Source organism: Eschrichtius robustus, chromosome 1 (genome assembly GCF_028021215.1).
Source record: "Eschrichtius robustus isolate mEscRob2 chromosome 1, mEscRob2.pri, whole genome shotgun sequence".
Taxonomy (NCBI): domain Eukaryota; kingdom Metazoa; phylum Chordata; class Mammalia; order Artiodactyla; family Eschrichtiidae; genus Eschrichtius; species Eschrichtius robustus.
The window spans coordinates 49,398,118-49,410,682 of NC_090824.1; the positions used below are offsets into that span (position 1 = coordinate 49,398,118).

At 44.4% G+C, this 12,565-nt stretch overlaps 1 protein-coding gene across 1 annotated transcript in view; it reads left to right on the plus strand.

Moving 5' to 3' along the window:
• PYGL (glycogen phosphorylase L) overlaps nt 1-12,565 on the plus strand; it is a 64,577-nt gene that overhangs the window by 29,463 nt on the left and 22,549 nt on the right. Inside the window, exons 6-16 of the mRNA XM_068545536.1 lie at nt 2,428-2,539; nt 2,873-2,955; nt 7,420-7,563; nt 8,065-8,157; nt 8,846-8,992; nt 9,330-9,493; nt 9,971-10,085; nt 10,669-10,770; nt 10,905-11,052; nt 11,155-11,213; nt 11,316-11,457. Coding sequence (XP_068401637.1) covers nt 2,428-2,539; nt 2,873-2,955; nt 7,420-7,563; nt 8,065-8,157; nt 8,846-8,992; nt 9,330-9,493; nt 9,971-10,085; nt 10,669-10,770; nt 10,905-11,052; nt 11,155-11,213; nt 11,316-11,457 — 1,309 coding nt within the window. The remainder of the gene's footprint in view (nt 1-2,427; nt 2,540-2,872; nt 2,956-7,419; nt 7,564-8,064; nt 8,158-8,845; nt 8,993-9,329; nt 9,494-9,970; nt 10,086-10,668; nt 10,771-10,904; nt 11,053-11,154; nt 11,214-11,315; nt 11,458-12,565) is intronic.

Sequence of the window (12,565 nt, forward strand, 5' to 3'; positions counted from 1 at the left end):
TGCCAGAAAAGATGTCTCACTAGCCACTTTAAAAGCTTAAAGAAAATGGTAAAGACCAAGGAAAGACTGTTCTTATGTAGCAAAATCAGGAACAAAATTCAGTATTGTAATGCTAAATTCAGTTGGTTTGTGGACGCAAGACCCATGTTATAGTGGCCTTTTAAGCTGATGCTTTATTCTGCTAATCCATGCAAGGCTATTCACGGTTCACAAAAGAAAGACTTCTTTTGAAGTTTTTCCTATCTGAACATGATTTATTCAGCATATGAAATAATGGATTAGAAGCTAAAATAGGTCATTATATATAATGATATAAGGAATAAACTAATACTGTAATTTCAAGATGTTTCCCTCTATCCACCCCCCCTCCCTTTTATTTTGGTTAAACAATAGACCACAACTAAGTTGCAGTTGATTACAAATATGATCAGAAGAACTGCAACAAACCAATTGTTAATATGCCTAAAGAATTCTCACATGTTTTGGGCATTAATCTAGCAAGTATTTGGTGTCTAAAACTTCCAGTGGCTTCTGATCTGTTTAAACGTACGCAGGTTATATTCCCAATCCTGGAAGCATTCTGTTTACTTCGTAGGTCCCACTGATGACCTTATGATGACCTGATGATATATTTACAAAGCACCTCTAGACATTTTCATAATATATCCAGAAATTCAATTAGGGAGAGTGTGTTTTTCTGTGCCCACAAAGGCAGGTTTACGGGGCAGATGTAATAAAGGGTGAGCTGACCCAATCTGTGCAGAATTTTATGGACTGACGCCACTGCCTGATCAGCCCCAGATTTGTAGCTAGTGAGGTCAGAGAGCTGGAGGTCAGACTCATGTATGCCCGCTGTGAAGGCTTCCAGTAAACTGAGTTATTTGTTTCATTTCTTGTGTCAGTTCAGGTCCTCTGGGAAGTAGAAAGAAGGGAGAATTAGAAGTACAAGTGATCTATTGCAGAAATGCCTGTGAAAGATAAAGGGAAAGGGAACAGGAGGAGGGGGGACGTCTTTCAGACTGCAACGCAGGTGTGACACCTGTGAAGAGAGAGAGGGAAAGGAGGATTCTCAGGAAGCGCCTCAAACCGCAGCGCATCTCTGAACAAGTGCCCAGGCTGATGGGACATTGCTCATGAGGGGTCCTGGCTCTCATGCTCCCACCACGATGGGAGCGTCCCAAAGAAAGCACAGCCTCGTGTGAACTCTGAGGTGGCAACTTCTCCCTGAGGTTCTCTAAAGGGACCTCCAAGCCATGTGCATCCCCAGCTCCCTCAATTATGCTTCGAGGGTCAGAAGGACGAGTCATGTTTGAACCCAGACTCAGAGTCCCACTCTGTAAATGACTTCTCCTGATTGACCACAACTTGCTCTTAGAACTCCAGAGATCTTTATTTCCTAGTAAAAGATATTCAAATAAATGTGATTTATTACTCTGTGGTTATGATGTTCATGAAAGCATGACTGAATATATGTGACTGATTGATATAGGCTAGAGTGTTTCATTCCCACATAATTCAGCAGACCAAATTAAAGAGATCTGTGGTTAGGTTTCAACACTACCACTGACTATGACCTTGGGTAAGTCACTTCTCTCTCAGCTTCATTCCCCTCATATCCGAAACGCCTTAAGTTGCACTAGATGATCTCTAGCATCCTCCAGTTCAATCAATCTGTCATTCCCCTTCCTTAGAGCTTGATTCTGATGAGGCAGGGAATAGAAAATTGTCTTCTCCCACATAAATGTTAAATTCATGTGAAACATGGTTCATCTTCCTGTTCTTCTCTATTTCCATGACTGTCACAAATATTGAGCTAAATTTTCCAAAGCTCACCTCTTAGACACATCTCAGCTAATTATCAGCTTATTTGTTAGATCACTAAAATAACTCCTCTTCATGCAACTTTGAAAAATCTAGCATAGCATTTTAAACATCATATGTAATATTTATCTTCATAAATTTCCTATTCTGCTAATTTTCACCATATTTGAAATCAGATCATTGAATAACCTACATGAAACTTATCTTGATTACTGTTTTTTAATGGGTACAGATTCACATTTACCACTTTGCACATCATATTTTGCTATTCTTAGAGCAATGGCTTGATCTTGAAACATGAAAGATCTGTGTCCAGATCAGGGCAAGGGACACAAAGGGAAGTCAATGTGGAAATGATGTGGAGGACCATCTGGGACCATCTGTCTGGGTCGTTCCAGCCATCCAGATTGTTCCAAGCGGGAGGAGGACCGACATGGCCCCTAATACCACCTCCAGCCTTGGGACCCTTAGCTTGGTTTAGGGATCATACAGTTTGAGTTTGTGATGGAGCCAGGAACCAAATTCCAGCTGCTGTCTCCCAGCTCTGTTCAACCTCCTCCATCCACGTGGGAAACAGTGAGTAGCTGCTTTGGTTTCTCCCCCCAGGTGGTCCTTGCTCTTCCATATGACACCCCGGTGCCTGGATATCTGAACAACACAGTCAACACCATGCGCCTCTGGTCCGCTCGCGCACCCAATGACTTTAACCTCAGAGACTGTGAGTACAGCGTGGGCTCCCTTTCCTCATGTGTGTCTTTCATCTTTCTGTCCAATAATTAGAGCCAAGTTGCGCTGAGTTTCTGATCCGAACTCTTTAGTGACTAAGCATTATACGGAGCAGGTATGAAGGACATGGTTAAAGCAATCCTTCAGTCTAACCCTCTCAGACTGTCATGTGAATCACAGCATGAAGGTTTGCTGAAATCTTTTTGGATTTTTAGGAATTTTAGGAATCCCACATGGTACCCAACAAGCATCAGGTGAGATCAAGGGGCTTCTGAAAACAGTGGCTGGCTCGTCTGTTTATTCATTTTTCTAACATTTCCCTCAGTTAACGTTGGAGACTACATCCAGGCTGTGCTGGACCGGAATCTGGCCGAGAACATCTCCCGGGTCCTCTATCCCAATGATAATGTGAGTGATCAAGCTTGCTTTCTCAGTGGAAACAGAAGCAGCTTACTTCAGAAGCACCTATTCAGTAGCCATAAAGCACACACTTAATATTGGGTTTTTTCCTTCAGTGAGGAATGATCACCATATCTCTTCCTGAATTGTGTAGATTTCCCCTCCCACCCATGTAAGGAAAACGAATTTGTACAATTCATGAAATCAGAATTGGTGTTTCGCCCTTGATTAGTGACCCCATCACTAAATTGGGAGGCTCTGTACATGTATTTCAAAACAAAACCTGGCTATAAAAGATGAGGTGCAGTACAGGTGAAGCACTCCTTCCTTTCCAAACAGAAATTTCATCCACAGCATCAGAAGTCCCTGGAGGTGTCTTGCCTGTCCTCTTCCCCTCACTCATGGGTCTCCTTTGCCCCTCTGCCCCAAGGCAAGGTGGGGTCATGGACCTCAGAATAGACCCAGGAGCAGACACTTGTTTCTTATGCCACTTATTTATCTCATTAAACTTTTTCTTATAGGTGATCATTCCAAAGTTTACATGAAAAATAACTTAGTTTAAAAAAAAAAAACACTTGGAACTGGATCTCAGGTGACTATTATGGATTCTTAGTGGGTTTAAATATACTTAGCTCTAACTTCTCCATGAGTAAAATAATTTTCTGGATGCTATAATGATTTTTTAAAAAAAATAATAATCTCAGAAGCAACCAAACTAGTACTCTGCTCCACAAAGATGTCACAAAACAAGGATCTTGGGGACTAGGACATAAATGATCCTAAGACCAGATGTCCCCTTAGTGTTAAACCCATCTCCAAGGAGGATTAAGTGGATTTGCTGCAGCATTTTTAGGAACTTAATGGTATATGTTATTTTTCCTTTGGGAGAAAGAATGTGACTTCAGTACCTTAAAAGAAATCTGTAACCCAAAAGCAAAAGACTGTTCTATTTCAAGGTCAATTAAAGTAAGAATCCTTCCAAGACTGGGGCCACACTGCCTAGCCAAACCCAAGCCTGCAGGAAGGGGCTTGAAATTCATCCTCCTATCTTCAGTAGGGCCCAAACCTAACTTTACTTGGAAAGAATCATCCATAACAATTGATAACACATACTAGGTTAGCATGGGGTGCAAAGTTGACTAAATTCATTGGGCAAAAAAGGTAGCTCTCAGGGTTGTGCTTGTTTTTAAGTAGAAGTTGATAAATCTTTTTCATACTGTAACCACAAGAACAGACTCATTCCCTCTCCCCAGCTTGGCCACAGCCCTATTAGTCTGTCTTCCAAGAGTCTTGCCCCCTGTCCTCACTCCGCAACTAATGAGATTTTTTTTTTGCTTGCTTAAAATTCTTTAAGGCTTTTGCTTACCCCTAAGAGAAGTACAGAATCTTAGGTGTATCTTCCTCGATATGGTCATCAGTTCTCTGACACATCCTCCGTGATCTTGCCCTAGCAATAGGTCCCAGCTGTAGAGGATTATTTGCCCTGTTCTTTCTCACCTCCATGCTTTGCCCAGGTTTCCTCTGCCTGCAGGGAATACTCCGGCCCTCTGTGCTCACCTCAGATTCCTACTTACCTTTCAGGGCTCAGACAAATAAATCACCTGAGTATTCAGGTTCCCAAAGTACTGTGTATACACTTAAATACAATTCCAAATTCTACCACCTATAAATTCCCACTGGTAGTATCAATCCAGACAGTTTCCTATTAATGACTTTAAATTTTTATTTTGGTTTTTAAACTTTTATCAAAGTTGTACCTGCACATAGTTTAAAGAGAAAAGCAGCTCTCTGAGGCTTACTATAAAATCAGTCTCCTGTTTCCCACTTCCCCAAAGCAACTACATCCCCTTGCTTTGAACGGATTTTCTGGATACTTACCTCCATATTTCTAACAACATGCTGTTACTGCTGCTTCTTGATTTCCTCTTTTTACAATATTGACTCCCCGCTACTGAAGATGAGAATTTAGCTCCCTTCCTCCCATAGACTTCCACCCCCACCACAAAAACACGTGTTCTATGCCCAGTCTCTCAACAGAATTACATGGTGATTTGCACTAGCTCTTCAGCTAGTGTTTACATTATTATGACGCTGTCAGTGCTACAGACAGCTGATCTGTGCACATACACGTCATCATCTCATGATTATTTTTCCTTTCCTTAAAAAGTTCTCCTTTCCTGGAGTTAATCATTGTTTTGTTTGTTTGCTTGGTTTTCTGAGTACTTTTCCCTAATTTATCCTACACTCTACCCCAGTCGTAGAAATTTCCTCTCAATATATTCAAACACCTTAGGTATTCTGTTGACTCAGTCTTTTTTTTTTTTTTTTTTTTATTTATTTATTTATTTATTTATTTATTTATTTATTTATTTTTGGCCGTGTTGGGTCTTCATTTCTGTGCGAGGGCTTTCTCTAGCTGCGGCGAGCGGGGGCCACCCCTAATCGCGGTGCGCGGGCCCCCCACTATCGCGGCCTCTCTTGTTGCGGAGCACAGGCTCCAGACGCGCAGGCTCAGTAATTGTGGCTCACGGGCCCAGCTGCTCCGCGGCATGTGGGATCCTCCCAGACCAGGGCTCGAACCCGTGTCCCCTGCACTGGCAGGCAGACTCTCAACCACTGCGCCACCAGGGAAGCCCGACTCAGTCTTTTTGAAGTCTCTTTTGGATCTCTTCTGGTTGGCTGCTCCACTGTCATCCTGGGATCTACTTTTCCCATTGTTCTGAGGACGTCTGTGCTCATATACTCTCTGGGGTCATTTGTTTCCAGGATCCCACGTCTTGGTTTGCTCCCTTGTTTTGGTAGTACACACGCTTGGGGCTTCCTAGGAAAGGGTGCAAGTGAGGTCAATTTTTTTGAGACCTTGCATGCTGGAAAATGTCTTTATTTTGCCCTCACATTGGTAGTTTGCCTGGATACTGAAGACTCAAAGTGTTTTTTTTTTAAATCTCCTAGTTTTTGGTGTTGCCGAAAAGTACAATGCAATCGGATTCTTGATCTTTTGTTTGAATTCTGCTTTCTTCCCCTTTGAAAGCTTCTAGTCTTCCTCTCCCTCTTCCCCTCCCTCTGTCCCTCTCCAAACCCCCTCTCTCCAAGTGTACTAAAATGTACTAAAAGTTTTGGGGGGTGTGCTTTGGTGTAAGTCTGCTTTCACTTATCACGCCTGGGTACCCTTTCAGTCTGGGGACACAGGACTACAGCTCTCTGAGAAATGGTCTGGAATTGTTAAACATCCTCAACTGTTTCTTTAGTTTTCTTACCCTTTTTCTTTTATTTATCATCTCTTTGTCTTCTTGCTCTCGTTTTGGGCAATCACAACTCTCTCTTCCAATCTTTCTACTGGGTTTTTCACTTTGGCTGTCATGTTTTAATTTCCAAGTAATCTTTTCTTGCTCTAGATATTTTCTTGAAGCATCTTATTTCTTGAATACAATGTCTAATCTACCTGAGGATACTGATAGTGTTCTTCTAATCATTCTTTTCTTTAATCTCTGTTACCTCTAAGTTGGCTTTTATTATTTTAACATCTTTTAGAAGTTTTTCTTAGATGTCTAGTGGTCCTTAGCTGCCCACTGAAACTTAAGAGAAAGGTACCGACAGGTTTTGGGGAGCTCTGTACACTTGTTTGGGATTTATCTATTTGGTTTCCCTCTCCTGTGACCTGCTGGGGCCACTTTCTGGTGGAGCTCCTCATGTCCATGTGTTAGGTCCTCCCTCCTGGGCTGGTCGAATTCCCTAGAGAAGACGCTTGCAGCTTCTTTCCTGGTGGAATTAACACTGGCTGCCTGTGTTCTCAAATTCAGTTGGGAGATGAAGACTGAAAGCATCAGCATTCAGTACATAAACTTTCACTGAGCCTCTTTCCCCATTTTTAGTATGGGATGGTACCCCTGCCTCCGACTTCACCTGCTGCCCTCCAGTCTAGAGACCCCTGTTATACCATCTCCAGAGAACAGACCTCCAGCTTCTGCCTGAGTTGGCAAAGGAGATTGTCCAGTTGAGGGAATTGGAGAGGAGGTCTGAGGCCAACTGCTTCTTAGGCTCTCCACTAACCTTTTACCCCTTCTTCACCCCTACCTCTGAAGGCACCCAATGCTGACAATTCCTGGGCCTTTTGGGAGCTTCAGTGTATACACTGGGTTGTTCCTTTGGCTTTTCTCCACTACCAGGTCAGGATGCAGCTTTCCTGGGTCTTCCGGTTCAATTACCATTTATCCATCTGTTTTTCAGCTTCTGAAAAGTTGCTGCTGTTGTCTTCTCTCCATTCCCTTCATCCTTTATCAGTATGCCTTTTTTCAATCCCTTTACCGTCATTTTAGTGGAGTTTCAGGAGGCTGATGCTTGGCATTCAACCTGCCAGCTTCCACCAGACATCCCATGGGCTTTGGCCTTGAAGTCCCCTGGTAGGGGACGCCACCCACGTTCTGGCCACTCCTAGCAATGTGAGCCCTGTCACTCAGTCTCTCTGGCTTGAAGTTCTTTGAAGGGAAGGAGCTGAGACTGAAGCAGGAGTACTTTGCAGTGGCTGCTACCTTGCAAGATGTCATCCGACGTTTCAAAGCCTCTAAGCTCGGGTCCAGCGGTAGTGCCGGAACTGCCTTTGACGCCTTCCCAGATCAGGCGAGTATTCAGCCTGAACGCAGGCGGGAACAACTGAGGGTATCAGGACTTCCATCAGATTTACTCCTCTGTCTCCGTGCTAAAAAAAAATCTGAGTGTCTATATACCAAACAGAAACAGACTCACAGACATAGAAAACAAGCTTGCGGTTACCAAAGGGGGTGGAGGGAGGCGAACGAGGAGTATGGGATTAACAGATACACACTGCTACACATCAAATAGATAAGCAACAAGGATTTACTGCGTAGCACAGGAAATTTACTTACCTATAATGGAAAATAACCTGAAAATATTTATATATAACTGAATCACTATGCTGTACACCTGAAGCTAACACAATATTTTAAGTCAACTATACTTCAATTAAAAAAAAAAATCGAGTAGTAGTATACTTAGAGCCTTCCATAGAGGGTAGACGTTTTGTTTGGTGCACGTATGAGGCATGGATGAGGACAAGGACCTGGGCCATCGGTTACCTTCACATCGCTTTTCCCCTTGCAGGTTGCCATCCAGCTGAATGACACTCACCCTGCACTCGCCATCCCTGAGCTGATGAGGATTTTTGTGGATATTGAAAAATTGCCCTGGTCCAAGGTCTGGATAGTTTGGCTTCTTTTTCCTTTGACTGACCAGAGTATCTGTGGTTAAGAGATTCTGCCAAAAGCGCCTTTTACAGTTTTTCAAAATAAGTTACTGTTGCTAACTTCCAACAGTTAAAGGTAAACTTTGCCCTGGTGCTGACATGTCTCAGTTCTTACTGCTTTACAGGGAGTAAGACTAAGAAATAAATAAACACATTACTCATGGGACACAGCTCAGTAGCTGTATGAAGGCTTATATTGTGTTTGCCATTTTTGTGTCTAAAAGGATTCAAAATTAAACTCTCTAGCCTGAGAATACAGCTAACTGAAGGTGTCCCCATCGATTTGAAACACACTTTGTACTTTCTCAGAACATTACTGAAGTTTTATTCCTCAAGTTTTGTTTATTTAATAAATGAAAGACAAGTTTGGATACTAGAGATGATTTATCAGCATGCTGTCCTAAATTTTATCAGACAATTTACTGCTTTCTTTTCCTCCCCGCCCACCCAAAAAAAACATGTTCCCATTACCTGGAGCATTCAGGAACCTAGCGGAATTGTGTCTAACTGTACACATGCAGATAGAATTGTCCTGTTGCTGACGGGCAGGAGTTGGGGAAGTGTTCAGCCTGCAGGATGGGGCACACCTGCAAGCCGCCTTCCCTGCAGAGGCAAGCACTGAGCCCCCTCTCCCCGCAGGCGTGGGACATCACCCAGAAGACCTTTGCCTACACCAACCACACGGTGCTCCCGGAAGCCCTGGAGCGCTGGCCTGTGGAGCTGGTGGAGAAGCTGCTTCCTCGACATTTGCAAATCATTTACGAGATGAATCAAAAGCATTTAGATGTAAGTCACTTTGACAGATTCATAACCCTTTTGAGGAGGAGGTCTAGAGATGTTAAGGGTGGCTGCAGTCTTCCCTCCTACCAAACCTGAGGCCCAAACATCTTTCAGTCATTGATACATCACAAGCATTCAAGTCTGGGTGGGGCTCTGTTAATGACATCCTTTTGAAAATACTAACCTGGAGGGATGGCATCTCCCTAGGCATCTTCACTCCTCTCCGTGGGAGTGAAGTTTTACCTCTGCTCCATCAAAGGTTTTGGTTGAGAAGTGAATGACGTTATCCCAGGGTTGCTGGAAACCTGAGTGACCAGTAAGGCCTTTCTCTTCCTTTGCCTAGAAAATTGCCGCCTTGTTTCCTAAAGATGTCGACCGCCTGAGAAGGATGTCTCTGATAGAAGAGGAAGGAGGCAAAAGGATCAACATGGCCCATCTCTGCATTGTGGGCTCCCATGCTGTGAACGGCGTGGCTAAAATTCACTCAGACATCGTGAAGAACCAAGTGTGAGCCTCCATCCCTGTCGTAGTGGGTCTCACATTGCTCAGGAATAGAACGGTGCTAGTGAAGGCAGGGTTGCGGTTGGAGATGAGGAAAGGCCCCGTTAAATATTTAAAAGTAATGTCTTCTATACAAAGAACCCTTCTCTAAAAGGAAAAGAAAAGGCCTTCCTCTCTGAACCATCCTAATTCTAGACTTACAAGGAAAAAAAACTATTCTGCTCAAAAGTCTGAGATCTATGTCAGTGCCAGGAAATCATACGGAGATGATTAGATTGGATTTTTTCTTGTAATTATTTTGAATTGCAAATGGATTTCTATTTAGAATGATACCCATAGCTGCTGTCAGCCCCTCCTCTCTCCACTTTTATTTAATCTTTCTAAGCCTACACTCTGCTTCTGAGATCTAACTCTGAACTTCATGCAGCATGCAGGAACCTGCCGTTCCAGCCAAGTTCAGTGATGTGTCTCTTCCATCTCCAGATTCAAGGACTTCAGTGAGCTAGAACCAGACAAGTTTCAGAATAAAACCAATGGGATCACTCCAAGGCGCTGGCTGTTACTCTGCAACCCGGGCCTGGCAGAGTTAATAGCAGAGGTAACCGGGAAGTGCTGAGGGAAAGGGGGTTTCTGATTAGGATTCAAGAGGCAGAGAGTGCGCTTATAACTTGCAAATCCAGTCTGCAGCAGGGCCTGCCTCATCCCCAAGCCAGCGGCCCGTGTGCAACCCCACAGGGCTCCGCACTGGTTTCATTCTCCGCCGTAGCCAGCTTGAAATTCTTAATTTCAGAAAAAGAGACCCCACGCATTATGTAGCTTGCCCTGGTGAACAGTACTCATGTGACACACAGATGGTACCCCTGTTTAATAAAAGAGGATGCCAAAGGTCCTCTAACAGGACCTTACCTTTGTTTGTCCTCTAATAGTAACTAGTACAACCTGGGTTACGTGTCACCCTTTTTAGGTAGGTTTCCTGTTTTTAACACTTAATACCACTGAAGGTATAGCAAGTGTTCTTCCCACGCGGGATTTTTAGCATCTCCTGTGAATGAAGCCATTCTGGGTGCTGTGGGGTGTGAGTGTTAGGGGAATGTGAGCCCTTGCCACAGACTGACAGAAACTGCTCATGTGGGCTTGACTGCCTTCCCTGATTAAAGTCACCTCTTCCTTTAAACTGAAAGAAAATCGGGGAGGACTACGTGAAGGACTTGAGCCAGCTGACGAAGCTGAACGGCTTCCTGGGCGACGACATCTTCCTCCGGGAGATTTCCAACGTGAAGCAGGTGAGGCTTCCCGGTGTGGATGCTTTTCCCGGCGGCACTTGCTTGGAGGGTTTATGCCCCACTGTTTAAAAACAGACCACCCACCCAATGCTTCTGAGTCCAAAGGGCTCTGGCCCCATGCACTGTCTCAACAGGAGAACAAGATGAAGTTTTCTCAGTTCCTGGAGACGCAGTACAAAGTGAAGATCAACCCATCCTCCATGTTTGATGTGCAGGTGAAGAGGATCCATGAGTACAAGCGGCAGCTCCTGAACTGCCTGCATGTGGTCACCATGTACAACCGTGAGTCAGCCCTGCAGCCCCCGACCAGCCCCCAGGGGTGGAGCTCTCACCACCCCGGCCATCCACCGTCCTCCATTCCATCCCCTTCTCCATCTTTTGCAGGCATTAAGAAAGACCCGAAGAAGCTTTTCGTGCCCAGGACAGTTATAATCGGTGGCAAAGTAAGTTGCTTCTCTTCCCTGGGGACTTGGGGGCTCTGTCTCTTGCCGTTTCTCCACTTCATCATGCCTGCGTTCTGTCATGTGTCCACACCCTTCCCCAAGGCTGCCCCAGGATATCACATGGCCAAATTGATCATAAAGCTGATCACTTCAGTGGCAGAGGTGGTGAACAATGACCCCATGGTTGGAAGCAAGTTGAAACTCATCTTCCTGGAGAACTACAGAGTGTCTCTTGCTGAAAAAGGTAGTGCTGTCCTCACAAACCATGCGGGGCCAGGGCACATGCTAGGGATGGATTACACGTTATAGAAAAAAGGAGCAGCTGACCTCGGGAGCCAGTGACTTAGGATAGAAGGTGTCACTCTTAGGCAGAATAAGACCCTAAGCTAAGAATGTTTAAGGGGACCCAGCTGACACTGAGATGACTGTCCCCAGACTCCACATCAGAGGTTACATCTGCAAGCACATTTTCCTCTCAGCTGCTCAGAGCTGGGTGTTACAGGAGGTGGCCCTGAGGTTTTGGTAAAGTACAGACCGTGCTCTACAAAAGAAAAAAAAGATCTTCAGTTCCCAGCCCCAGTTTTGCAATAGAACACCAGTGCCCCAATCCCCGGATATTCCTCTGGTCACTCCATGGAAAGAAGGGCTGTCATTTGTTCATGCGGCAGCAGGGAATGAGGGCAGATGTCAGGCTGCCAAAGCCCTAGGCTTAGATGTGCCTCAGACAGGCGCTCAGAGCAGGCGTGGAGTTCCCATGTGGGGACTGCCAGACTGGCAAGAAGCCAACATCCCTTTCTTTTCTTATGTGCATCACAAAGCACCACCCACATGCAAATGCCACCTGTGGGTTCGCCCTTTTCCCAAATTGAAAAGGGACCCTTCTCTTTTTGAGGTGTTTTTGGGTCCTCCGATGTTACAATTTAAGAACTGTCTGCATAAAGAAAAAAGAGCCAGATTTTTATGGATGCAAATGAAGATACGTCTAATGCACAAATAAGCTCTCAAAGTAAAGCAGAGAATTGGTCCTGTGCTTTGTAGTGGAGGCACGGGAGGGATGCTGCAGGCAGCAGGAACTTCTGTGTGAATCAGACTGAAAGGTCTGCCCTGGGCACACCTCAGCTGCCTGTGGCTTATTTCCCTGCAGTGAAAGTGGAAGGAAGGTGGTAAGGAGTGGAAGGAATGGCACAATCCAGTTTCCTCAGATTGCAAAAGAGGGGTCAGGAAAGATTCTGAATTTTAAGGATCAAGAAAGAGAAGTTTAGATATATTTTATAAAGTTATAAAATAGAAGAAATAAAAATAAAACCATAACAAAAACTGAAAGGAAGAAGGGGGAGAAGAGAAATGTAAGG